Here is a 26,582-nt window from a genome sequence, read left to right as displayed (position 1 = left end):
AATTTGAAACTAATTTGATGACTAATTCAACTACAAGTAAGTCGTCTTGGTATGAATCCTGTATGAATATTTGGTGGACATTTAACATTCGTTATAAATGACGAACCACTCAATTGACAAAATACGTTTAGTTCGCGCCATAGATTAATCAACTAATCTATTTTTATCTATCAAAATGCGCTTTGAATCGTGGAATATGATGATGTTTTTCTTGTGCCTCATCTTCTTAGGCGGGGCCACAGGGATGTCGGAGTCCTCTCCCCTCCAGGAATCGTCTGTACATTACAACATTCCAGAGCTTCAGAGCACCCCGAGCCGGCCGCCTCAGACACATTCACAGTCTCACTCAAACACACATTCATTTCCCCATCCACACACACACTCTCACCCTCAGCCCAACGGGCAGCACTCTGCACCCCTACACCGGGAGGCCTCAGGGACACGGGAGGACCTGTCTGCGTCAGATGATTCAGAGGAGGAAGAGGATGAGGAGGAAGAGGAGGCGCCAGGTTCTAAGTGGCAGGGGATTGAATCTATATTTGAAGCTTATCAGGAATATGTTGAAGGTAAGAAACCATATGAGAGGCGCCAGGATTATCCTGTCACTTTTTTCACAACTCTGCTGTTTTTATTACTCTGCCTCGCTCCATCACTAATATAAACATCTGATCACTTGTCTTCTTGCTTTTAAAACACTGTCTCACCACTATATTGTATTATCCTTTGTGAACGTGAAGAGTAGCATCTGTTAGAGCACCTCTGCTAGGTGTTTTCAGTAGACCAGCCTCGCAGCATCTGTTCAGAGAGTTCATGGTCTTGTGTTCTCAGGTCTCAAACTCACATTTTTCCTCTATATCTCTTTCATCTACTAGAGCAAAGTTTGGAGCGACAAGTGCTGCAGAGCCAGTGTCGACGACTCGAAGCTCAAAACTACAACCTCAGTCTGACTGCTGAGCAGCTGTCTCATAGCATGGGGGTAAGACACACACACACACACACACACTCTCACACCTCTGCTGCTTGTCTGCCTGTGACTTCATGAGCTCTGAAGCTTGTTGTTTTTTGTTTTTTTCCTGAGTGTATGTCTCTCTCGCACTGATCCATGTGTACAGCGCGAAGTAATTGTGAGAATCAGTGGTGGTATTGGCAGCATAGAATCATTCTCTTAGCATCGTGCATGCAGGAATGGCCCTCCTAAGACAATATCATCACAAGCGAACAGCTTTAGTTCTTACTTGACATTCTGAAGTGACCACTTGTGATCAGATCTCTCTCTCTCCTGCTGAAAAAAACCTGTACGCTGTTTTGTCATTTTACAAAGAGCAACAGGGTTGTGTTTTCTGATATTGCGATGGAAATGAAATATACTCCAACAATGCCAAGCGGGCCATGTTCCAGGCAAACCAAAACACTCAGGATGTGTGAAGTGTAAGTTGTAAACCAGCTGAGAAACACAGCCACGTGGAAGTCTGTACTTTGAGTTTAAAAATCTGTGTGCTCTTGACGTTATTATTCATGCCCACTGTTTTGTGATTTGTAAACCTGTGGCAGCTGGTGCACTCCATTGTTCAGTCACTCCACACCTGGTCCCCGGTTGTGCTTAAAAAATAGCAATGCAGAAAATACAGCGGCTACACAGATCACCTAGCCCTCACCCGCGCATCCGGGGGCTTGGATTATCTGTCCGAGAGAGTGCTTTATAACCAGGGCAGCAGTTTTTAAGGATTTAACATGGCTCCCTCTTTTTTTCTGGAGTGGGTTCTACACTGCAGGGTTTTGAAATGTTCCAACATGTAATGATAGTACTTGATGCCGTTGGCACGTGATTAAGTACTATCTATGCTGGTTAACTCTGGTAGAAGAATGTGGCCACATGAGGACATCTGGACTGCCTGAATGTGGTCTGAGTGGTTAGAGCTCAGTGTGTGTCGTGTGTATCCACACCCGTACTTTGAGCTGTCCATCTTAGATACATGTCAGAAGTGATGTCATTGTTTTCTTCCGAACACACTTGCACCTAAACACACTCCTTCCTCTTCTTTTACATCCTTGACTCTTCATTTCGTGGACAAAAGATTATGAGTTCAAATAATTACAAACGTATTAATTGCAGTTCAGTATAAACTGCAAAAACCTATTAGGTTGCAATGGAGGCAGTGATAACACACACTAATTACTTTGTGGGGGTCAGTTTTTACTTAAGTTATTTCCATAATACAGGATGACAATGTTTAATTGCTAATTAAATCCAAAAAAAGTTTCTGAACACCAGAACAGAGAGTTTCATCTATGGACTTCCACCGCCACACCAGATCTACACACTTCTGAGCCAGTCAGATTTCTACCTCGAATCCCTTGAGCTTGTTGCTAATTTTCAGACTGAGCTCATACTGTATCTAGTACAGTTCAGGATATAAATGAATCATTCGTTATTATTTTCACATATGGTATCTTGTATCTTCTCTCCAACTCCTCTATTGTGTTCAAGTGTTAACTCTGTTGTATTTGATGTCCTCCCTGTCTTGGTAGGAGCTGATGTCCCAGAGGCAGAAGCTGGCCGTGGAACGAGAGAAGCTGCAAGCGGAGCTGGAGCACTTCAGGAAGTGTTTGACATTACCACAGACACACTGGCCGAGGGGCGGACATTACAAGGGCTACCCTCCCAGGTGACCCAGACATGCACATCTGATGGCCCCCAGCCACCTCTCCTTTCAGACTGACACCCAGAGTTTATTTTTCACGGCCTGGTCCACACGGCTCCACGGAGGAGAATAATGGCTGAGTTATGGTTGGCTGGATAAGATGGATGATGAATGCACAGGAGACAGGACCACACAGTGAAGGACAGGCAGTCTTTGGATTGTGGCCAACCAGGGCCAGGGCCACAAGCCACTAATGTGTGCCAATGTAGCCAACCCCCCCCCCCCCCCCCTCCCCCCAAGAGGAGCGAGAGGACAGGGCAGAAGTATCTGAAGATCACACAAACCTGCTTTTCACACATTTCCCAGTCCCTGCTGCTCTATTATTCAGTCCCTGCATCCCTCATTGCCACAGCCACACAGACAATCCTGCCAGCGAGCGGCTACCCCAGGAGAGGTGTCATCAAGAGACTTGAATGCTCCAAATGCTTCTGGCCAGTCTGGACTGATCTGATCTGATCTCAGTGGCCATGATTGCTTTTGAACTGGAAATGCACTTAAGAATAAAAGCTGAAGAACTACCTGGTGGTACTGTGTTACAACAAAGAACTGTTTAAATTAGGGAAGAACTTAGAAAATGCACATTTTTTGGAAAGAATTAAGGAAATGTTTTATTTCGAAATAGAAAATTTGAGAATAAGAATTTTAAAAGGTGCTTCAGCCTTATATTGTATATAATATGAAGACTTAAAAAGAATTTTGTATGTTTTTATTACTTTAATCATTGTTCTTTTAAAAGAAAAAAAGCCTGCCATTTTTATATGTTTATGCTTTTTGGGTTGGAAGAGAAAGCCTTGCTTTTAGTGTTTGTACTGCTGCTGGCCAGAACAGCTCATTTTTTGAGACATTTAACGGAGTGAGAGAAAACAGGATACACTCTTCGTCTTACTCTTTCCTGGCACTGAGCAGCTGAGACCCAGCCATAGTCACCTCATCCAGCCTCTGAGTTCAGCAAAGCTTACTTGGAGGTGCAGAGACATGGCTCCTGCCTTCTCAAGCCCCCTTTTTTTTCCCCAGCGACGCCCATCTCAACCGTTCCTCCGCCCAGTTGTGGTCCCTCCTGTTTAAGTAACACGTTTCACTGCTGCCTGTACCGACGAGTCAGCTCGTGACGCCCTCGTACAAAAGTTGAGATCCACGTTTTCTTATTTTGAAACTCTGGTTACTTGACCATGTTGTAGAAGAAGCAGCTAAGTGATGTTCCTGGTTCTTGAAGCTTTATTCAACCATTGGACCTTCCCTTCACATTCAACCACCTTATAATAACACCACTGTTTCCATAACGGAACATCCTGCTAGCCTTCATCAGCAGCCATGAGGACCTAGTGCCAAACTAAACTGTAGCATTTTGGATTCATTTCTGAAATAAGTTACGAATAATTAGCCAAAAAAGAAGAAGAAAACAACCGGAATGGTCACCTTCCATTGCTGTATACTTTAAACTGCGCTCATCTCCTTTCGCGATATGTAGGAACCCTGATTATCCAAAGTTGCCAACATGCTATAAAGAACATAGACTGGAAATGACACCAAAACTATATTCAAACTGGGTGTTCAAACACGTTTAAATTCAGATAGGTTTTGCTTCACCTGGCCTCATATCTGTTTACAGCCTCTGTCTGTGCCTCATCCTCCTGGTCAGCCATAACTAGAACCTTTACTACGCTGTAGCTGGTGTTGCCTCGGCCTTATGCTTGTCTGTGACTGGAATACCCCAGAAAGCAATTTATCATTTAGCTGCAGTTGTGATGGTTGGTTTCACGGGGGGACTCGAGTAGTTTAAACGTACAAAAAAAAAAAAAAAAAAATCCTTGCAAAAAGTGAATTTATATTAAAAAAAAAAAAAAAAATCCCTAAGACTGAAGCACAACTGCCCCCCCCTAAATATAGTCTATAGATTACAAGTGCCTCAATAATTTTGGAGCATGTGAATGAAATGTTGACATGAAACCCCCCCCACCTCACACACACACACACAGCTGTGATCGAGGAACAAGCAGTTGTCAAACCTACTTAATCAAATATGTGCAAATCCTAAATTCAATCAACAAGACGACCTTTTTAGAAATGAGGCCCAAACCCAGCATGGGAGGGATGCGCAGTGTACTTACTCTTACAGAATTAAAGAACCTGTTGGTTGGAGGGAGCCTTCATGCTGAGGTGAGCTGCCAATGAGCATGGGAGGAAGGCGCAGTACAGTGAGCCCAGCCCCCCCCCCCATACCCTCACCCCACACTCCATCCATCCAACCCACCACAGCCTCCCGGTGTCTCCAACCCATGCACGCCCATGCAATAGCCCCATTACTCAGTGGAGGATGTCTAGATGCTGTGAAATCCTGTTTTTAAAATGTACTTGTTTGAATTCATTGTAATGTAATATATTCTTTGTTGAATGTAGTAATTAGGTATTTATGAATATATGGCTGTGATTTCAGACAAAAAAAGAAAATAAAATATTTCAAAATGTTTAATATATTTTTGTCTCTCTATGGGGAAGTAGATCAGAGCTCCTATCAAAGCATTACATTCTGAGCAGGTTTACAGTAAGACACGCGTGCCCCTTACAGTCAGTCTACATAAACAGGGTGACCCCTATGAGCGTTAGCGCTGGTATTGGATTAATGAAGCAATAAACTAGTAACATCTCAATGATTCCTCCTTAACTCAGTAGATCCGGTGCAGAGAGGCGCAGCACTGCTCCTAAATGGCTCAAACATAAATACACACTTCAAGTTAACACACTGACTGGTTAATGAGTTAGGAGCCGCGCAACGGTCACTCGTGGTTTTTTGTGTTTTCTTAGTCACTTTCTTCCTCGGTTCCCTTCGAGCAGCTCTGTCTGTTTCTCTATCTATATATCTATCTATATATCTATAGATAGATATATAGTTAGATATATATATCTAACTATAGTTAGATATATATATCTAGATATCTATATCTACATATATGGCAACTGGTGACTGTAAAAAATACATGACTTCTTAGATCAAGAGGCCTCTCCAGGGGAGGGCAGCCCACAATCTGCAAGAGGGATGATGGAGGGCTCTCACCGAGACAAAGGAGAGACGCGTATGGACTCTTGTGCGGTCAGATGTTGGACCGTCAAGAGTGGGGTCCAACCTGCAAATTAATGTGCAGAAATGCAATGAAAATGAAATATCAGACCCTGTACTGTCCCCAAAACAAACTGTTACTACTTTTTTCCTGTCCTGTACTTTAAAAAAGGTCCTGTCTGCTAATTACTGCTCTAAAACATGTACTACAAAAGCACAACAGCCGGGACAAAAAAAGTCACACCATCCAATCTTATCCCAGTATTATATACTGCATATTCAACACGTCACATACAAACAAAAGTGTTAACTGTACAATGAGCATCCTCCAGTTCAATCCACACATATTTCAGATGGAAAGCAGGTCTCGTCCGTCCAAGGCCTACGTCCTCCATCCCCCAGACGTGACCCAGACTCGGTGGTCTGGTCTTGCGGATCAATAGTCTGTGAACTGTCCCTTACTGGAGCTGGGCTGGAGATTAGAGCGTAGCTTGTACATGCAGTTGAGAGAATCCAGTAGGAACTCTCGTATGGTGTTGATCTCCATCAGAGTCAGGTTGTCCAGCTGCAGGATGAGAGGAGCGTACTCAGTTTTAAAGGAATCTGACTAAACGTGTCTCTGAATGACAGAACATTTCGTCCTCAGCACACTTGTCCTCAGCTTACTGTCTCAAAATGACACGAGGGAGGCTGCAATGCCACAAGATGAGGGAACAAAAGGATAATCCCTGTTTTCAAGACACTGCGACCGACTGATAATCCTGTTGATTGAGAAGTTGAGTGCTTCATAGTTCAGCTCTCAATCTAATGAATGTCCGGAGGTTTTCATCACGTAAAGATACTCAAGAGTGTGTGAGTATAATGTCAAGGCAGCGCATTCCCCTTGAATCTGAATATTACTGCATTCTAAATGCAACTTCTACTCTTTCACTCACTTCTCAGCAGTAAACGACAACATTGAATGATGGAAGTTGCAGAGGGCAACAGAGACTGAATCCTCTATCCTGCCTCAGCTTCATTCTTACACACTCCAGGACTTTTTTAGCCCTCAGTTTAGTCTTACAGACACAAAGTAAACCCTGGCGCCTATTTTTGTTCCTGAATACCCATAAATACCCATAAGGCTTTACCTACTGTCGGCAAAACTGAACTGAGGGTTTAAAAAAAATCTTGTATGTACAAAACAAGTGTTCCACAACATTTCATGAATGTAGCCCAACGTGTGTGTTCAGTGTGTGAGCGGCTTTACCTTTGCGTGAGCCTCCTGTTGACTGATGAAGCTGTCAGCTGAGAGGCGGAGTTTGGCGATCCGCGTGTCCCAGATGTCTTTGACCAGTGTGCGGATCTCATCTGCTTTGGGAATGTTATCAGACGCGCTTCGGAAGACACAAAATACCTCATCAGATTTACTGGTTTGGACCATAATATCAACCGATACTGGCCAACCGTACATCCAGTCATAAATACTGGGCATCAGTGTATGTTGTCGGATGTATCAAGTATGGGTACGGATGCTCTGGGTGATTTAAATGATTGAATTCCACGTAGAGTTTATTATTTCAGCGCACCAATATAATTTTGGATGATCAAGTTTATTTGAAAAGCAGAGGAACACTCTGCCTCTGACACGTATCGTTTTGATAGCTACGGTCCAGGGATCATTGCAAAAAGAACCACTCCCACAACTGTTCAGTGGTTGAAGGCACCATGGCGATAACCTGACTCACTGGTTAAGGAGCAGCTTGGTCAGCTCCATGTAGTACGGACTGGGCACCGCCGTGAAGGTCTCCTCTCTCCTCTCCAGTTCTCGCATCTCCTCCAGTTTCTCTGCAGATTAAAGCAGCGCATCAACAACACCTACGTCCCAAAGACGCCATGAATCAACCGTGCCGCCACACACCTATCCACCCGTCCATCTTCTAGTGTGACTCTGGCAAGGAGGCAACTAAGCGGTACTTCCACAATAAGTCGCTGTGTTCCTTTAATCCAAAAAAAACAACAACAGTGTTTATCGAATCTACAAACGAGCCGAATCGGATCTGAGAGCTCCGTTATTGTCCACTCATTATGAACTCTCCTCAACGTCTGAGCAGCCTGAAATACAACAAATGTCTAACCACCAGTTGTAGCAGTGTTTGGTAACAAATACCCCCCAGCTGAGTCTGTTCGAGACACTCCAACTGTTCCTGTTTAAAATTGTCACAGTCCCATTTAACAACACTTGTTTGCAACCACTACAAAACAGTCCCGAGACATTTGGTTATCGAGGACATTCTGATCTTCATTTTTGACGAATGTAGGTTAGATTCCGTTGTATGCAGAGACGTGGGAGAAGCTGCTTTGGTTTGACTCACTGACATCAGAAGGTCTCATTTTTATAGAATAGACAGGTTAACAGCTTAAACTCTTCCAGTTTTATTTGATAGGAGTTTTATCATCTCAAAAAAATGTATCCAAACAGTAATCCGATCTTACCAACATCCATCCAGTCTGGAGGAACAACTCTGCATTTCTGTCTCTGTTTCAGGTTGAGAGCCAGCCACACCGGGACGTCGACCGACAGACCCGGGTTAAAGGGACCCAGGTCACCCTGACGGACGGACGGACGGACACACGGACACACACGGACACACACACACACACACACACACACACACACACACACACACACACACACACACACACACACACACAGAGTTATATGAAACCTTCACTATCTGCTCCGAAGATTCAATCGCCTCAAATAAGCTGGAATCTTCTGTAAAATCTTACTCACCCCGATCAAATATATCTTGTCGAGACTGAAATTAGGAATAATCTTCACCGTCTCCTTCTCGGCGAGGAACTCCACCTCCGAGGGATCCATCGCTCTCTGTTTGTCAAGATTATTGTGCTTTTAAAACTTCACCCTCGCTTCCGGAGCGCCACCATGAAAGTTCCCGCGCTGAAGAAAAAATACAGGAGGTACGTCATCACGAGGCACATCGATTCCCCGAGACATGCGCAGTTCAGCCGTTGTTTACAGCCACAGTCGCAGGAGACGCCACTAGGTGGCGGTATTTACCAAGTGATCAACTGGATGTAGTCACACAGTGGTGAGGGTTCACTGGTTTTGTCGCATAGTCTTGGTTATACCGTATAACGAAGTACATTCCTTCAGAAATGCAAATTTAAATATTCTTGTACTTTTTTTCTTTTCATGCCACTTCTCTTTCTAGATTCGTTTAATCATCAGACAAAATTGGACTTTAGATTTCTCCATTATTTACAGCTTTACTTACAAGGACCCTACACCTAATCCCAGAAGGCATTTATAAAAATGTTGTAAATTAGAATCACAATCAGTTTACACTGGTAAGGCTGGAATGATGAGCTGAACAATAATTTTCGAAATCAGTACAGAATTATTTCCAAAAATGTTAGAAATCATTTGAGGAATTATTTCTCATGCAAAAACATTTATGGTTTAAGTTTTGAAAATCTGAAAATTAAGTACATTTCCCTACAATTATTTTTGCTCAGGTTTGGGGGTAATGAGTTATTAAAGTAAATTCTCACAGTAATGCAGTACTTTTAGGCAGTAACGGAGTGATGCGTGCCTAATAAAAATTTCAGTTCCACTGTTTCAGTTACTGCGTCTGCTAACATGTCACTATTGGTAGTGAAGCCTCTTGTTTTTCATAACTGACGAAAGGAAAAAGCTCCCAGAAACAAAACACTTGTGGAAGAACAGGTTTAGTCTATCAACCATCAGATCACAATGAGATCAGATTAAATTAAAGCCGCAAGCAGCGTTGTTAGGGCCTGGGCCCCCGCGGGACATTCGTGGGAGGAGTTATAGCGCTCCAAATTATCTGAAAATTATCTTGTAGTTGTGTGGCTCCCTAGGTGGCGCTATTGATTTTTTTGTTTTTTGATTAGTGAATGTGTCGCCCAGCAAAAAACACCCAGCCAATTATTTTAAGGTGACAATATGGTATGTTTTAGAAATAAATGGATTTATGTACTATAATACTTTGTATGTATCCCTGTGAGTGTATAGTAATCAGTTACCCTCTACGAACCAAAGACCTTTGCAGCACTGAAGCATTTCTGTGACTGGCAGTGGTTGAAGAGCAAAATAAAACAGCATAAAACGAGTCTGACAAATAATTCTTTAATTTCAAAAGTTGTGTTCTTTGTACATTCAGTTTGTAAAACTTCTGTAAAAAAACAAGTCCACAGAATTACTGATGTTACTAGCCATTATTGACAAATTCTAATTTCCAAAAGAAAAGTAGTGCTGTTACATTTTTAGATTGGCTATGAGACGCTCACTGAAGTAAAGGGTATGACCTAGTTCTTAAAGCAGATATCCAACAAAGAGAAAAATCGATTTCTGAACAAAACTTCCAGAGGAAATTAATTAATCAATCTGGAAGTGGACATATGACAAATAAATTGTGCATTATAAATCTGTTTGTGTTAGAATTAAGAATCTACAAGTCAATCCCTTCAATCAATTGCTTGGACAATGCTGCTGCGTGTGCAGGCAACTTGTCACATGCAGTCGCACAACTCAAAAGATTCCAGTGTTTCTCCGATAATCTAAAAATAATCTCTGTTCTTCTCATGATGGGGGTTCATCTTCATTCTACAGCTTTATATGAAAAATTAGTTTGTGTTTGAAACAAACTAGAAATTCAACAAACGTTAATGCTTACTCTTACCTCAGTAGTACAATTTTTACCTAAACCTCAATATAATTTAGGGCTTTATCTCTGTATGGCTACAGGCGGGGAAACTCTAAAATTTTATTTTATGCACAACTATGAATAAACACAGTTGCCTTCAAAATTGCACTGGAACACAGAATTGCCTTCATCACCTCAGTATCACCTTGTAAAGGTGGACACAAACCAAAAGTGCACATATGGCGCTTGCCCTTGACAGATTTTGGCCTCCGTGGTCAGTGCTCATCAAGTGCTCGTCCATATGAGAGCCTTTTGAAGGAACAATGACATGTTCAGCATTTTGTATTATTGTGCCAAGAATTAAGCAGCGTCATGCGAGCTGAAAATGGCAGCAATTACTGTGTCCATGGACTAAAGGTCTTAGCACAGATCCAGGACGGACTTGTTGATCACAGGGTTGGTCCAGTCGTTCCGTAGGTCATCCAAGTGATTGTCAAAGTCAATCAAGTTCTCGTAGGACCTCCCCTCGAGGAGAGCGGACGTGATCTTCTGAGCTTCGTTCCAGTCCTCAAACGAGTCACTGGGAGGCAGAAAAATAACCCCACGTCATTTATGAGCGAGAAACCCATGGACGCGATGTAAACAATATACTGAGGTAACACAGGACCGGCAGTGAACCACATGAGAGACACTTACGGTGTTACTTCTCTGCTTTTCCACTTGTTTTCATGATGATCATAAATAAGCACAATGGGCTCTCTGCAGCTCATTTTTAACCTGCTGCTGTCCACCTGGGACAAAAACAAACAAAATTACAGGAGATTATGCAGCAATTACCGGTGGCCGACAAGGCAAAATAATGACTAAATGTGTGTGTATATCCAGATTCTTCTTCCTTTAATTTGTCATCTGTAATGCAGACCTGTATCGCTTCACAGGACTCTCATGCCAGTGTTTTGCCTTTCCAGGAGCGCACACCATCTGGTTAAATCTTTGAGGCATTCTAAGTAGATGTAGAAGCGATACTTCATCCAAAAAAAGGTGTATTTTGCTTTTAAAGTACTCACAAATACGTGTCTCCAGCTCACCAGAATGCAGAAAGAGCCAGCCGTGTATATTTAGGTTGAAACTTATTGCGGAAATCTAACTAGCTAGCTAACAGCAGCAAAAATGCCTTTTTACAAATTCTCACGTCTTCTTTATCCAGATGTTGGTATGATAACCACTGTCTGATTTAGGCTAAAAAAGAACTAACGATTCACCGTGAACAAGCAGCTAATTTGTTGTTAGCTTAAATCAAAGTGTTTGTGGATTACTGAGAATACGGCTGGATAAAAAGGTCACCGATTCTACCAGTCGATGTGCTTGAGAGTTTATAAATGGATGTTTTTGGCAGTTTTACTGTAGTTTTGTTGCTCTAGCTGTAGTTAGCCATCAGTCGCCATCAGCATCAAACTAAATATACGTGACTGGCTTTGTCTGGAGTCACAAAAAGGAAAAAAAAATGTCTTCATGAGTTTAAGAGATCTATCTGAGAGTAGAATAGTTAAAAAAAAACCTTTGGGTTAGTTCTACTTTAAAAACTATAAGTAAAACAAGTATTCACAAATACCATAACAATTGCAGTTTCATTAAAATTCTCAGAAATCCTTGAGGCCACTTTTTCAGCAACTTGGTTGGGTCTGCAAGAGATGAACAACAAAGTCAATCAGAATATCAAGCATGGACGGGGCTGTTCAATGGCAGTTGACATTAAACAGTGCGTTGATGTCAGTTTTAACTGTCGATACCTTGAATCCTTTGTGCGTTCATTGGCTTGATAATATCCAGCGATGACATAATTATTTTCTTTACACCAAGTATCGATCTGAGACAGGAACAGGTTTGTAGAGTCAACATATGTAAAAGAAGAGGACGGACTTAGAAGTTCGTTTTCAACTGAAGTCAAAGATAAAGGTATGAACTACTCCAGATTATTTGGTACACTGGTTAAAAATATTACAGAAAATACTTTTGTCTGTAAAAAAAAAAAAGCTTTTTACGAGGTCACTTTAAAGGCTTGATTTGTATTTTATTAAATAGAGAGATATCGTTACAATATACCTTATATGGGGTGTCAACAAAATCTAACAAACACATTCTAATGTGCAGTATCGTGTACCACATTTCTGGATAAGTGGGGGTCTTGTAGAAGACGTGTACTTACCAGTGTTAAAGCTACTTCTAGCATGGGTGCCAGAGCTAGGGTACCGTGGAATAGGGGGACACAGTCCACACACAGGACTGGGTCGTGGTGGCTCTCTTTCTTTTTCTCCTTTGTTTTCTCTGCTACCAGTAATCCATTCACGGCGCAGTGAGGGTACTTGGCAGTATGTAACAGCATTTTACAGTAAGCCTGACTTGTCAGTTGAATAGGCATGATGAAAGAGGAAATAACAAAATCGACGGAAAGTCAAGTCCCGTGTGACTACACGACGTAGAAGGGCTTCTGCCTGTTAGCTAATATTACTTATCATGCCGGGAGAGAAGTAGGTATCTACCCCAGCAGCAGTCGCCCGAGTGCTGGAGAACGTGGTTGACGCAATGCCTTCTAGCGAGGACATGAAACCTTTACAGAATCCGCGACTACGTTTGCAAAAGGAATTATACACAAGTGCTAACCTGACAAGCTAATCCGTCAACCTCCCACTCGCTTTTAGTTAAACCGGTGGTACCGTAAAACGAAATGATAAAATCGTAAAGCGAAGTTTTCTGTCGTAATGGCCAAGCAGTTTTGACCTCCGCACAAACGCATTTCCGCTCACGACCACACTTCTTCTCAGACTATCGACGGCGGATTGGAACGAGAAAAAGGCACAGTAGGTAAAGTAATGATTGCAGTTTGCTAATTGTTCAGGTTTCTACATATCATATTTGTTTTTATTATTTCAGACGTATTAAATTTCCAAGTATCTACCCAAAGTAAATGGTTATTGTAGCTGAAGTCAGTAATCGCAGACGGAGGACTGAATCCAGGAACACCGTCCGGGGGTTGATAGCTAAGGTATCTATTAGCTGCTATTAGCTTTTAGCAGGAAATATGGGACAGTTACGCAGTTCCATGCAGGTTTCAACAGTTTTTATGCATCACAACCTCAGACAATTGGGAAGAGCGGACGTCTATTGTAACGTTCCAATTAACCGATTGTATTATTTGCTAGAATGTGCACTCGGGCTCTGTGACCTTGTGTTGCAGCTAAATGCTAACAGCGTAGCATAACAGTGTAATGTCAACACTAGAACTGTTTTTCGGATGATATTTCGTGACAATATGCAACCTTACGTGCGAGGAGTTGAGGGACTAGTTTTAGTACAGCGCGACGGCATCTTTAACATGCTAACAACTAGAATTCATGCAAGAAAGCGTGCAATTTGATTCTCTTTGGTGGGAGCATCTTTTGGTGCGTGACACTTCAAAAATATACCTGACTCACTCGAAACAATAATAGCCTGTCTTGAAAGTAGCTGAATAAGTGCATGGAAAGGTTTTGTATTTAAACAGATGGATTGACGGGGAAAAAAATAAGGGATCCGTTATAATGTTTACATTGACAAATATCTGTTGTTTTGTCAAAAGAACCAAATGACATGTAATTTAGGTTAAACTTAATTGCGAGTAATAGTTAGTTGGGCTGATTAAGCATAATAATGTCCATATGACCTTTCAATGTGATCTTTCTACAGAATGCTGGCCTCCAGAGCCCTTAGCCTTGCTGGCAAGCGTGCCCTTTCCACAGCAGTCTGCCTCCGTGGAGGACATGGTAGGCATCACATGAAACATTGTGGGCCGACAGGATAACAATAGATCCAGTGAGGGCATCATTTCAGAAATATGTTTAAGTGGTTTATCAACAGTTACATTTACCTAATGGAGGAAAGCATTTGATTTCTGATATGTCTTGGGGATCATTTTTCAGTGACCCACTTCATCTCCCCTCCCACTTCATCGCAATCTAACATGTTTGCTGGCGCTTTTCTTAAAGTAGAAGACTTGCTGTCAATGAATGTATAAATATGTGACCAATTAAAGAGGAAAAAAAGTGGTTTCGTCAGATGTTGGGCCACCAGGAGCCACCAAAGGTTAATGGCATGTTATGAAGTGATGACTGTATTCCAAAATTTGAAGGTCAACTCATAATGTTGATGTAATGCAAAAACACTTTTTGGCCATTTTCAGTGCCTTAATGGAATATTGATTGAATTCTTTAACTTTTGCTCTACATTAGGGCTCTACATTAGGGCATTAGGTTAGGTTGGTAGCTCTAATTGTACACCCAATTTAGCAGAATTGATTAATTTTACATTATTTTCTCCACTCAATAATGTTTTGTTTTGTTTTTTCATTTAATGTTCATCCTGTTTCTATTTTCCAGCCGTAGAGAAGTGTCTGAGTGCACCTTTGTCTCTTTGGTCCTGTAGCAGCATTGTTTGTTAATGACTTGAGCCATCGTGTGTCGTCCACAGCAGGTGTTGCAAAGATAGACAGCTATGCTCTCCCAACCTACATTGACGAGCGGGACACCCCGCTCCCGGATATCTGCTATGTGCAGAACCTGAGTCCTGACCAAGTGTCCCTGAAGGAGAAGGAGAAGGGCTCCTGGGCTGCACTCTCCAATGAGGAGAAAATTGCATGTAGGACTGTTTTTGTTGTTTTGAAATGCTTTTTATTACACTGAGCCAATGTTGCCATAATCTATTGAATAATCACCTTACATTTTTACAGTTATTTTTGCTCTGATCAAAAAGCTCTCTAAAACATAAAGCTTTCCCATTTCCAGTGTATCACATCAGCTTCAATCAGAGCTATGCAGAGATGACCCAGGGATCAGCCGAGTGGAAGACCGTCTGTGGAGGGGTATTCTTCTTTATTGGCCTTACTGCCCTGGTTCTATTCTGGCAGAGAAAATATGGTACGTTTAGAAGGAGATTTAATGGCACAACATCTACAAAGATACATGTAGGATCTGTTTTCTACTGTCGTTCACCTTTCCCCCATTTATGTACGTTTAGTGACAGAATGGGGTTGTCTATATAACACTGTTCGCCTGATATCTTATCACATTACCTGACTTTAGTTGTTGCATCTTTTCAGTCTATGGACCAGTCCCCCATACATTTGATCCAGAGTATAAAGCCAAGGAGCTGCAGAGGATGCTGGACATGAAGGTCAACCAAGTGCAGGGCCTTGCATCTAAATGGGACTACGAAAACAAGCAGTGGAAGAAGTAAAGTAACCAGAGGACCATGACACACATTTGAAAAATAAAAGCAGACCAACTCAAAGATAACAAAATACCTGTGCTTCTGTATTATCAACTGTTCACTTTACCTCTGTCTGAGCATTTTGGAAGACCCCTTCCTCTTATGGTCATTGTGTATTATAGAAATAGAATAAAAGTTGACCTGATAAAACCTTTCCTTCTGGTGTCTATGCATGTTATCTACATAGATTATAGTACAGTTATTAGCTATTTAATTTAAAAGATTCTATTAAATGCTTCACTTGATTTAGAAATTCAGGGTTTTTTAAGTAGAGTTGCAACAGTAGAAACAGGAAAATTAGGTACCATTCTGATAAATGATGGTCTGTTTTCCAATTTTGCTGGACCCAGGCTTACCAAAATGTCCTGTGCTGTCTGATGTTTTGTCATTTGGCAGAAGAGTCTTTGGGTTTTGGAGTGTAAGATGGACAAAAGGATTTTGAAGATGTCTCTTTAGGGCTCTGGGAATTTGTGCTATTTTTATATTTAGTCTCACGATATATCAATTCATTGTGAGAATCCTTGGGGATTGATAGATGTTTTGGTCGTCATTTGTGTTCATTGGTTCACGTAAAAAATGTGCCCATGCGTTTTAGCTGAAAGAGGTCTTTTAAAAAAAAATGCAATTAATGCATGCAGAAAAAATAAATGTTGATTAAAATAAAATGCTCGGATCACAGTATTCCGTTAAAAGATCAGTCCGAATTTGGAGGATGAGAGGTATTGCTCATTGTTCTTAATCATTCCTCACTCATCCACGTAGAGTGGGTGGAGCATCAGGATCCTCCTGAATCAAGGGGTGCCATTTTTTCCCGCTGTGGTGACACTGTCTTCCACTGAAGAGCAACTGTCCACCAAGAGGCTTCTACTGTCTACTGAGGAGCCTCTACCTTCCATTGAGGTACCTCTGTAGTCTACTGAGGGCGCTCTACTTTCCACTGAGGGTGCTCTTGCTGTCACTGAGGCCCCCTTTCGCCTTCAGAGAGGTCACTCTATCCACTGAGGGTGCTCTGCTTTACAGAGGTGCAACTGTCTGCCCCTAAGACATTTCACTGAGATGTCACTTTCTTCCACTTCATTCATGCCAGTGTCCTCCACAGAAATGCCATTACTCTGTACTGAGATGTCCTCCCATTGTCCCTAAAGATAAGAAATACTTCGCATGAAATATAAACAAAAAAAATTGCAGGTTAGGAGCTTGTGTACCAAAAAAAAAAAAAAAAAAAAAGTTGAATGGCTCCAAACTCACTTGTGGCTGAATCCCGTCACTGTGTTTCAATCAGACAGATTTGGGTTGTTGTCCTGTCCAATAGTGGGCCAACTACATCTTTAATAATAATAATGACGATGAGGATATTTAGATAACAGATAAGTAAACCCCAAATTGGCCAACATACTTAAATACCTGCTTCACAACATAAACACACACATTATTTTTTTCTATATATATAATGTGTGTGTGTGTATATATGTCTCTAATTCATCGCCAAAGTCAGTTGGGATTAATCAATGCTTCTGTCGGCATTTGTGTTTATTACTGCACTTGAATAACTTGCCCATGGGTTTCAGCTGTAAGAGGTCATTCCCAAAAACAAACTTACATGCATGGAGAGAAGTGAGGGTTAATAATAAAATTTGGATCATAGAATTCCATTCAAAGATCAGTCTGATTTTTTTGTAACATATATAAATGGTGAAAGCCAATGCTTTTTAATACCCTAAGAGCATTTTAATGGAGCCTCATATAAGAACATAAACGGCCTAAACATTCTCTTCAATTAAACTGCTGTGTGCCGTGACGTCACTTACCGGATGAACGCAGCTGCTGCAGTTCACGTCAAAACAATCCGGAAGACGCTATAACATGACGGAACTGTGGGGGGCGAGACGAGGCCACTAGGCTCAAATAGAAACATGGCTGTTTAAGGAGAACAATATCGACTAAACAATGTCACTTCAAAGAAAAGAAACTTAGCGACGCAGTTTAGCTTCCGTGGAGTCTAAATTTCAGTCGAGTCTTGCATTTTAGGCTCAAAGTCCGTGCGAACATCTCGAAGCAGTTGAAGTCCGATAGACGATTGCAGGCGGGTTTATAGTCACCATGGGCAACGGGATGAATAAGGTAGGCTTTGGTTCGTTTATTATCCAAATGTTATTTTGTGAAGAGGTTGTAGAACACGAAACGGGTAGCAGACGCATACCTACTAGTCAAAACTCAATCAATTCCGTCTCATGTCCCTGTGCCCTGCAAGTAACAATGACATAATCTCCAGCTAACAGTGTACTAGAACTCCTGCTACTACTATTCTAGTTCTCCAGCTACTAGTGTACTCGTCCTCCTGCTACTACTATTCTAGTTCTCCAGCTGCTAGTGTACTCGTCCTCCTGCTACTACTGTACTAGTCCTCCTGGTAATACTGTAGTAGCTCTCCAGCTACTACTGTACTTGTCCTCCCAGCTACTATCGTACTAGTCCTCCTTCTAATACTGTATTAGTCTTCCAGCTACTACTGTATCAATCCTCCTGCTATTACTGTATTAGTCCTCTAGCTACTATCATACTAGTCCTCCTGCTACTACTGTATTAGTCTTCCATCTATTACTGTACTAGTCCTCCAGCTACTACTGTACTAGTCCTTCTGCTATTACCGTATTAGTCTTCCATCTATTACTGTACTAGTCGTCCAGCTACTACTGCACTAGTCTTTCTGCTATTACCGTATTAGTCTTCCATCTATTACTGTACTAGTCCTCCAGCTACTACCGTATTAGTCCTCCAGCTACTATCATACTAGTCCTCCTGCTACTACTGTATTAGTCTTCCATCTATTACTGTACTAGTCCTCCAGCTACTACTGTACTAGTCCTTCTGCTATTACCGTATTAGTCTTCCATCTATTACTGTACTAGTCCTCCAGCTACTACCGTATTAGTCCTCCAGCTACTATCGTACTAGTCCTCCTGCTACTACTGTATTAGTCTTCCATCTATTACTGTACTAGTCCTCCAGCTACTACTGTACTAGTCCTCCAGCTACTACTGTATTAGTCCTCCATCTACTATCGTACTAGTCCTCCAGCTACGACTGTATTAGTCCTCCATCTACTATCGCACTAGTCCTCCTGCTACTACTGTATTAGTCCTCCATCTATTACTGAACTAGTCCTCCAGCTACGACTGTATTAGCCCTCCAGCTACCACTGTACTAGTCCTCCAGCTACAACTGTATTAGCCCTCCAGCTACCACTGTACTAGTCCTCCATCTACGACTGTATTAGCCCTCCAGCTACTACTGTATCAGTGCTCCAGCTACTACTGTATTAGCCCTCCAGCTACAACTGTATTCGCCCTCCAGCAACTACTGTACTAGTCCTCCATCTACTACTGTGTTAGCCCTCCAGCTACTACTGTATTAGCCCTCCAGCTACTTCTGTATTAGTCCTACAGCTGTTACTGACGACGCCTGAAGCTGGCTTTACAATATGCAATCAAACTTAAAGGAAACAAAGATAACCCTGCCTATTCTACTGTTTTTCAACCTCAATTTTTACAATTTTATGAGACCAGTCCAAAATCTATTAGACCTTTTGGAATTCGAATAAAACCTTTTCTTGAGGACCTGAATATTAATTTGGACAGTCTTACATCTATTCAACTTTGCCCCATTCCTCCTTGGATTCTGAAACAAACTGAGATTACAAAGGAGTTAAGTTAAAGAAAGAAATTTAGGACCCATCCAAACGAATATCAGAGCTGCTTTTTTGATGTACGGTTTCCCCTTACACACTCCTATTTATACTGATGCTTCAAAAATGGACAACTGTGTGGCATCGGCAATAGTAGTTGGTTCAAATCAGTGTGGCCTACGTATTCCAGAATTATGCTCTTATTTTTACAGCTGAGGCTCAAGCCTTGCTTTTAAGTCTTGAATACATAGAAAAGACCAATCAGCAGTATTCTTTGATTTGCACAGAGTCTAGATCATGTCTTCAAGCACTGGAGTTTTTATAAAATGATCATCCTCTGATTATAAGAATACTTGGAAAAACTGGAACATTTAAAAAATCTGAGTTTGGGTGTATTTTTTTTGCTGGGTCCCTGGCCATGTGGGTCTGTGTGGCAATGAGAAAGCAGATAGTGCTGCCAAAAAAGCTTTGACTGAAGAAGTTACAGAATGTCAAATCCCTACCTATATTAAACCTGCACTATGCTCTAATATCTTTGATAAATGGCAAGCTGAATGGGATAAATGCCTTGATAACAAATGGCATGAAATATGTCAGCCCGTTAAAAAGAGATTATTTTTTTCTTTCTCATCCAGACATGATCAAGTTGTCTATACAAGATGTAGAATTGGTCATTCTAGATTAACATGTTTTTTTTGTTGACTGGAGGTGAATTTCCATTGTGTCATTTTTGTAATGGGCCTTTAACGTTCAAGCATATTTTACTGTCTTGCTCTGCCTTGACAACTAAAATGGACTCATGGTAAATGGACTCAATTTTATATAGCGCTTTTCTACCTTAGCGGTACTCAAAGCGCTTTACAGTGTCATCTCATTCACCCATTCACACACACTGATGGTGGAGGCTACCATGCAAGGCGCCAACCTACTCATCAGGAGCAATTATGGGTTCAGTATCTCGCTCAAGGACACTTTGACATGGTCACCAGGGTTGAGGATCGAACCAGCGACCCTTTGGTTGCTAGACAGCCACTCTACCCCTGAGCCATGCCGCCCACAAAAAAAAGGCAGCAGCTTTTTTTTAAAGAAAGTACGATAGAAAGCATTTTTAATAAGGTCCCACCTTTAAAAGTGTTGGATTTTTTATCATGTATTGATGTAAAAAAAACAACCTTATTTAATATATTTAACTTGTTATCTTATATGTATCTATTACAATTGTCTGACTGTTTTTAAAATTGAATGATATTTGAATTTTACCTGTTTTGGCCATTAAATAGCCATAGTTGCTAAAATGGCAATAAACTTAAACAAACAAAAATCCAGCTATTACTGTACTAGTTCTCCAGGTACTACTGTACTAGTCCTCAAGGTATTACTGCACTAGTTCTCCAGGTACTACTGTACTAGTCCTCTAGGTACTACTGCACTAGTTCTCCAGGTACTACTTGTACTAGTTCTCCAGCCTCTATTGTACTGGTTCTCCAGTATTGTACACCGATAAAAATTAGAATATTTTGTCACAGAATTTAATAATTCAGCTTGTCTGCTCTGAGGTCTGCTGACATTAAAGAGATTAAAAAGAAGTAATATGTGATCATTTTATACAAGATGTATTGCGCAGTTCCGTCATTCCCTCTACCAAAGGTGCACTTCCTTCCACTCAGGGCCCATTACCTTCACTAATGGCCCTCTGCCCTCCACTAATGGCTCCCTACCTTCCATTGAAGTTCCTCTACTTCCAACTTTGGCTGCTGTACCTTTCATTGAGGCTGCTCTACCTTCCACATAGGCCACTCTACCTTTCATTGAGGTCACCCCACCATCAGTTTAGGTTGCTCTACCTTCCATTTATGCCGTTCTAACTTCCACTAAGGCTGCTCTACCGTCCACTTGGGCCAGTCTACCTTCCATTGAGGTTGCTCAATCATCTATTGAGATTGCTCTACCCTTCACTGAGGTGGCTCCACCATCAGTTGAGGTGGCTCTACCCTTCACTGAGGTGGCTCCCCCTTCCATTGTGGCCGCTCCAGCTTCCAATCAGGTCACTCTGCCTTCCACCTAGGCCGCTCTATTTTCCATTGAGGTGACTCCACCTTCCACTGAGGCCTCTCTACCTTCCACTGTGGGGCCTCCATCTTCCACTGAGGTGGCTCTACCTTCCACTGTGGGGCCTCCACCTTCCACTGAGGCCACCCCACCTTCCACTCAGGCCTCTCTATCTTCCACTGTGGGGCCACTATCTTCCACTGAGGTGGCTCTACCTTCCACTCAGGCCGCTCCACCTTCCACTGAGGTGGCTCCACCTTCCACTGTGGTGGTTCAACCTTCCACTGCGGTGGCTCGATCTTCCATTGAGGTGCCTTCATATTGTACTGAAGTGCAACTCTCTGTCCCTGGTTTGTCTTGACATTCCACAGAGATGTCACTTTCTTCCACTGAGGTGCTATGACTCTACACACCAGTGTTCTCCACAGAAATGCCATTGCTCTCCTCCGAGATGTCTTCCCTCTGTCACTGAAGATCAGAAAATACTTCAAATGAAATGTTATAAATATAAAATATGAACGCTAAGATGCCGGTTAAGAGAATGTTCCAAGTATATGCACGTCTAAATATTCTGAATGGCTCCAAGCTCACCTATGTCACCTTCTAAGCAGATATCTTGCTGTTGAATGCTGTCACTGTGTTTCAATCAGGCAGGTTTGAGTGGTTTTCTTGTCCAATAGTGGGTCTGCTATAATCTTAAATAATAGTAATATTTGAGGTCACTGGCAGTCATCTGCGTAGTCAACATTCTGAATTCTGGGATCACTGCCGTGTGTGATGTGACACAGTGACATCAGAGTCTCACTTTCTGGCCCCTAATTGAAAGGCGTCCAGGCTAACACTTTTTTCACTGTGAACAACTACAGCTAAAAGAATAAACTAAAACTTAAACTAAACTAAACAGTGTTATTAAACTGTGTATCATGTATAGGAATACATTAAGTTCATTACATTGCAGTTCATTAACATTATTATTGGCCAACAAACGTAAATGCCTGTGTCACAGCCGAGCCACTTGTCGGCTGGCCTTTCCAGAGTTTGTTGTTCCTTGCGGTGTCAGTCTTTCTTCTGAGTAGGCCGTCCATTATACAGATGTCTTAACCACATACTTTGGTTCATCACCCTGGCTAAAGCTCACTCAAGAGCAAGTCAAGTCAGTTTTATTTATATCACGCCACATCACAACAAAAGTTATCTCATAACACTTTACAGGTAGAGCAGGTCCAGTACCACACTCCTTCAATGAATTTACACCCAACAATTCTCCATCAGCAAGCACATCCTGCAACAGCGGCGACGAAAACCTTCCTTTTAACAGGCAGGAACGTCGAGCAGATCCAGGCTCAATGGGGACGGCCTTCTGCTTTGACCAGTTGGGGGGAAAGAGAGCAGGAGAGTGGGGCAGAGACAAACACAGATAATGGAGAGAGACAAATATAGAGAAGGAAAGAGAGGGACAGAGATAAAGAGAGCAATAAAGAGAGGAAACTGATGGACAGATGGGGACGTTAGCAGGTGGTCCTACAGGTGGCAGCTTGAGCCTCGTCAGGCCTGCAGCCTCCTCCAGCAGCACCCGGGATCTGGGAAGCGGGGAGCCCGAAGGCTCCGGAGAAGAAGATGAGTTCGTAATACCTATGAGTAAGATTTATCTGTAACACGTAGAACAGAGAGGAGGAGAGAGAAGCCCAGTGCACCATGGGAGATCCCCCTGCAGCCTAAGCCTATAGCAGCATATCTAAGGGCCAGCCTAAGCAGCCCTAACTATAAGTCTGACCAAAATGAAGGTCTTAAGGCTGCTCTTAAAGGTAGAGAGGGTGTCTGCATCCTGGACCGAAACTGGGAGACGGTTCCACAGGAGGGGAACCTGAAATTGACTTGACTTGACTGAGTGAGCTTTAGCCAGGGTGATGAACCAAAGTATGTGGTTAAGTCATCTGTATCATGGACGGCCCACTCAGAAGAAAGACTGACAGGTGGACGGTTTAGAGGAGGAAATTGTTGAACTGAGCCCATGAAGGCTAACGGTAGAAAAACTATCAAAGTGTATGTCTGATTCTCCAGCTGCCTCTAAGGCTTTTGAGGTTATAGGTGTCATGTTGTCAGCAGATGCCAGGAGGAGATGAATTTTCTGTCTAATAAGGAGAATTTTGTCATTAAAGAAGTCCATGAAGTCTTTGCTACCCAGGGAAACAGGAATACTTGGTTCAATAGAACTGTGGCTCTCTGTCAGTCTGGCTACAGTACTGAAGAGGAACCTGGGGTTGTTCTTGTGTTCCTCTATTAGTGCCGAGTAGTAGGCTGCTCTAGCTATACGAAGGGCTTTCTTATAACTTTTAAGGCTGTCTTGCCTGACTATATGTGAGTCCTCCAGTTTGGAGGAGCGCCATATTCTCTCTAGTTTCTGGGTTTTTTGTTTAAGCTGTCTGGTTTCTGAATTGTACCAAGGTGCTTGTTTCCTTGGATTTATAGATTTCTTTTTTAGTAGGGCAGTTGAGTCCAAAGTTGTTCTTAATGTGCCTGCTGCACTATCGATAAAATGATCAATTTGGGAGGGACTAAAGTAGACAACAGTGTCCTCTGTAACAATGGGACACGACACTGAATTTAGCGCCAATAGAATCGCTTCCTTAAATCCAGCTACGGCCTGATCAGACTAACATCTGGAAACTACAGTTTTCCTGAGTGGAGTGTAGTCGATTAGTGCAAATTCAAAAGTTATTAATTGATGGTCTGATAAAAGCGCGTTCTGTGGAAATACAACTAGATGTTCAACTTCAATTCCATATGTTAGGACGAGGTCGAGGCTGTGGTTGTGACGGTGAGTCGGTTCATGAACAGACTGATGGAAACCAATTAGGTCTAGAAGAGAGAGAAATGCAGCACCCGGACTGTCGTTATCAACATCCACATGAATATTGAAGTCACCTACAATCTGACTTTATCTGATTTGAGAACTAAACTGGATATAAACTCTTGAGAATTCAGATAAGAATTCAGAGTAAGGACCAGGAGGGCGGTACACAATAATAAATAAGAGTGGCTGTAGAGTTTTCCAGGCTGGATGAGACAAATAAACGTCTATCAAAAATGGCAGCAACTCCACCTCCTCGGCCAGAGCCTCCAGGAATAAGAGTGTTAATGTGACTGGGAGGAGTGGATTCATTTAGACCAGCATACACATCATCACACAGCCAGGTTTCAGTGAGACAGAGCAGGTCAATACAATTGTCAGATATCAATTAATTTACCAATTCAGTTTTTGGCATCAGAGATCTCATACTTAATAATCCACATCTATTTTTTTTATATTCTTTTGAGTTAATTTAGTGGTTGTGTTAATTTTGATTAGGTTTTTTCTGATTGACTCCTCTACAAGTAATTGGAGTGAAGAAACTGACATAGTCGGGGGACAGACGCAGTTTCTATGTAGTTTTGGGTGGGTAACTGCCCTAATGGATGCGCAGAGAAGCGGGTAAGACGGCAGCTCTGCTTCCTGGTCTGAACTCTGGGTTGTCAGGGTTTTGGTTCTGTAACAAACTGGGTCATATTTCTAGAGATGAGAGCAGCACCGTTCAACGTGGGTTGAATGCTGTCTCTCCTAATCAGACCAGGTCTCCCAGAGAAAGGTTTGCTGGACACCACCTCAACAGCTAGCGGTTGAACGACGACATGTGGCTAAATATATCATCGCTGGTCCGATTAGACAGGGGTCCAGAGAACACTACGGAGTCCGACATCGTCTTCGCAAATGTACACACCGACTCAATATTAATTTTTGTGATGTCCGACTGGCGTAGCCGGATGTCATTGCCGCCGACATGAATAACGATTTTACCATATTTACGTTTAATGTTAGCCAGGAGTTTCAAATTTGACTCGACGTCGCCCACTCTGGCCCCTGGAATGCACTTGACAATGGTCGCCGGTAGGGCTGGGCGATATGACCAAAATTTTATATCCCGATATAGCTCATTTTATATCCTGATTCGATATACATCACGATATAGCACATTTTTGGTAAATTCAATGAATGAACAGGTTTTTTTAAAATTTTTTATTTCTTCCTCCACTTTTGCCCGGCACTCATCATATAAAGCAGGTAACACAACAACGCTACCGATGTGTTTTCGGCTGGGCATTTCATATCGAGGATCGAGTGTTTGCACTAACTCAAGAAACCCCCGTTTCTCGACCGTGTAGGTTGGAATCATATCTTTACAGATGTGCTAACCCTAGCCATGGTTATTTCCTTCCATCTGCGGTAGGTATGGCTATATGGTGTGCCGCAGGTAAAAGCCTGTTGCAATGTCTGCGTCTGGAGTTCCTTCTTAACGTCAACGTCACTTGGCCCAGCTTTTGCTGCTTTTTCTCGTTGACTCTCTCTGTATTCTTTTTCATGATTCTTTTTCAGGTGATTCAAAAAAGTTTCTTGTGTTCGAGTCTGTTGATGGATCGGGCAGCGGCATACTTTACAAAGTGCAGTAGTCTGATCCTTGTCTGTCTTTTTATATCCAAACCACCGCCATATGACAGAAGTTCCCCCTCTTTTAGGTACAAGCTCGTCGGTTTGCGCTGGTTGTTCGTCATCTTGTTGTTGTTTAGATTGAGAATTGGTAACATGTTCTTCTGTGTGGCGTCCACCATCTTCCTCCATGGCTGTGTATGTTTGAGCCGCGTGCCTGGGCTTGCCGTAAAGCCTGTTTTGCGACACCGCGATATAAACGATAAAGTTTAACATTAAACAATAGACATTTTCTATTGTCCAGACGATATATATTGTGATATCGCCCAGCCCTAGTCGCTGGTGTTTCTAATTTCACGTTTCTCAGAATGGAACTTCCAATTACCAGAGTTGTTTGCTCAGTGGGTGTGTCGCAGAGTGGGGAAAACCTATTTGAGACGTGAATTGGTGGTTGGTCACTGACAGCAGGCTTCTGCTTAGGACTATGCTTCCTCCGGACAGTCACCCAGCCGCCCTGGTTTCCCGGCTGCTCGGGAGTTGCCAGGGGAGCGCTAGTCGGGGCTAAGCTCTAGCGGCTAATTGTTTGGATCCATCCGCAGGTCCAATTCAACCTCGTCAAGCCTCGTCTCCAACAACTCAAATGAAACAACAAATG

At 42.3% G+C, this 26,582-nt stretch overlaps 5 protein-coding genes and 1 long non-coding RNA gene across 13 annotated transcripts in view; 3 read left to right on the top strand and 3 right to left on the bottom strand.

The window, feature by feature from the left end:
- gse1b (Gse1 coiled-coil protein b) overlaps window positions 1-5,179 on the top strand; it is a 170,040-nt gene extending 164,861 nt beyond the window's left edge. For 2 of the 3 annotated variants that reach the window (XM_086184994.1, XM_086185004.1), the window contains exons 14-16: window positions 231-566; window positions 873-976; window positions 2,530-5,178. In XM_086184994.1, coding sequence (XP_086041120.1) covers window positions 231-566; window positions 873-976; window positions 2,530-2,670 — 581 coding nt within the window. In that variant the 3' untranslated portion in view covers window positions 2,671-5,178. Of the gene's footprint in view, window positions 1-230; window positions 567-872; window positions 977-2,529 lie in introns of all 3 variants that reach the window. The other variant, XM_086184988.1, reaches the window with a different exon arrangement.
- Window positions 5,032-8,701, bottom strand: gins2 (GINS complex subunit 2). The gene is made up of 5 exons (XM_086185043.1): window positions 8,534-8,701; window positions 8,233-8,347; window positions 7,485-7,584; window positions 7,007-7,133; window positions 5,032-6,322 (listed from the first exon to the last, which is right to left on the bottom strand). Exons 1-5 carry the CDS (start codon window positions 8,621-8,623, stop codon window positions 6,194-6,196), a joined length of 561 nt encoding a protein of 186 aa, XP_086041169.1. The 5' UTR covers window positions 8,624-8,701; the 3' UTR covers window positions 5,032-6,193.
- A 1,198-nt stretch (window positions 8,702-9,899) lies between these two features.
- On the bottom strand, window positions 9,900-13,191 carry emc8 (ER membrane protein complex subunit 8). The gene is made up of 5 exons (XM_086185032.1): window positions 12,637-13,191; window positions 12,221-12,297; window positions 12,043-12,112; window positions 11,127-11,221; window positions 9,900-11,010 (listed from the first exon to the last, which is right to left on the bottom strand). Exons 1-5 carry the CDS (start codon window positions 12,847-12,849, stop codon window positions 10,851-10,853), a joined length of 615 nt encoding a protein of 204 aa, XP_086041158.1. The 5' UTR covers window positions 12,850-13,191; the 3' UTR covers window positions 9,900-10,850.
- On the top strand, window positions 13,145-15,887 carry cox4i1 (cytochrome c oxidase subunit 4I1). Of its 6 annotated transcripts, none has more exons than XM_086185085.1 (6): window positions 13,262-13,288; window positions 13,362-13,473; window positions 14,154-14,230; window positions 14,937-15,101; window positions 15,248-15,379; window positions 15,562-15,887. In XM_086185085.1, the coding sequence occupies exons 3-6, from the start codon at window positions 14,155-14,157 to the stop codon at window positions 15,696-15,698; spliced, it is 510 nt and encodes a 169-aa protein (XP_086041211.1). In that variant the 5' UTR covers window positions 13,262-13,288; window positions 13,362-13,473; window position 14,154; the 3' UTR covers window positions 15,699-15,887. The 6 variants fall into 6 exon arrangements, with proteins under 6 accessions (XP_086041204.1, XP_086041179.1, XP_086041188.1 ...); XM_086185072.1 differs by having other exon boundaries at window positions 13,271-13,288; window positions 14,934-15,101; XM_086185078.1 differs by lacking the exon at window positions 13,362-13,473 and having other exon boundaries at window positions 13,145-13,292.
- Window positions 14,518-22,309, bottom strand: LOC147269448 (uncharacterized). The gene is made up of 3 exons (XR_015110058.1): window positions 22,057-22,309; window positions 16,980-21,933; window positions 14,518-16,870 (listed from the first exon to the last, which is right to left on the bottom strand). It is a non-coding gene; the product is annotated as an uncharacterized LOC147269448 (long non-coding RNA).
- dusp22a (dual specificity phosphatase 22a) overlaps window positions 17,555-26,582 on the top strand; it is a 23,895-nt gene continuing 14,867 nt past the window's right edge. The window contains exon 1 of the mRNA XM_086185021.1: window positions 17,555-17,852. Coding sequence (XP_086041147.1) covers window positions 17,832-17,852 — 21 coding nt within the window. The 5' untranslated portion in view covers window positions 17,555-17,831. The remainder of the gene's footprint in view (window positions 17,853-26,582) is intronic.

This window comes from Aulostomus chinensis, chromosome 2 (assembly GCF_037954235.1).
Source record: "Aulostomus chinensis isolate RoL2024-O1b breed Wild chromosome 2, RoL_Achi_v1.0, whole genome shotgun sequence".
NCBI lineage: Eukaryota > Metazoa > Chordata > Actinopteri > Syngnathiformes > Aulostomidae > Aulostomus > Aulostomus chinensis.
This window is presented reverse-complemented; position numbering and strand designations above follow the sequence as displayed.

What these genes read in the sequence shown, in the direction of transcription:
- gins2 (XM_086185043.1), bottom strand. Translation starts at nt 8,623, where the DNA reads ATGGATCCCTCGGAGGTGGAGTTCCTCGCCGAGAAGGAGACGGTGAAG. An exon ending in ACAAGATATATTTGATCGGG is followed by an intron (nt 8,348 to 8,533) that starts GTGAGTAAGATT and finishes TCCGTCCGTCAG; the next exon opens with GGTGACCTGGGTCCCTTTAA. An exon ending in AACAGGAGGCTCACGCAAAG is followed by an intron (nt 6,323 to 7,006) that starts GTAAAGCCGCTC and finishes CTCATCCTGCAG; the next exon opens with CTGGACAACCTGACTCTGAT.
- emc8 (XM_086185032.1), bottom strand. Translation starts at nt 12,849, where the DNA reads ATGCCTATTCAACTGACAAGTCAGGCTTACTGTAAAATGCTGTTACAT. An exon ending in ATGAAACTGCAATTGTTATG is followed by an intron (nt 11,222 to 12,042) that starts GTATTTGTGAAT and finishes TTTTTGTCCCAG; the next exon opens with GTGGACAGCAGCAGGTTAAA. An exon ending in AAAAGCAGAGAAGTAACACC is followed by an intron (nt 11,011 to 11,126) that starts GTAAGTGTCTCT and finishes TCTGCCTCCCAG; the next exon opens with TGACTCGTTTGAGGACTGGA.
- cox4i1 (XM_086185053.1), top strand. Translation starts at nt 14,155, where the DNA reads ATGCTGGCCTCCAGAGCCCTTAGCCTTGCTGGCAAGCGTGCCCTTTCC. An exon ending in CTGCCTCCGTGGAGGACATG is followed by an intron (nt 14,231 to 14,933) that starts GTAGGCATCACA and finishes TGTCGTCCACAG; the next exon opens with CAGGTGTTGCAAAGATAGAC. An exon ending in CAATGAGGAGAAAATTGCAT is followed by an intron (nt 15,102 to 15,247) that starts GTAGGACTGTTT and finishes TCCCATTTCCAG; the next exon opens with TGTATCACATCAGCTTCAAT.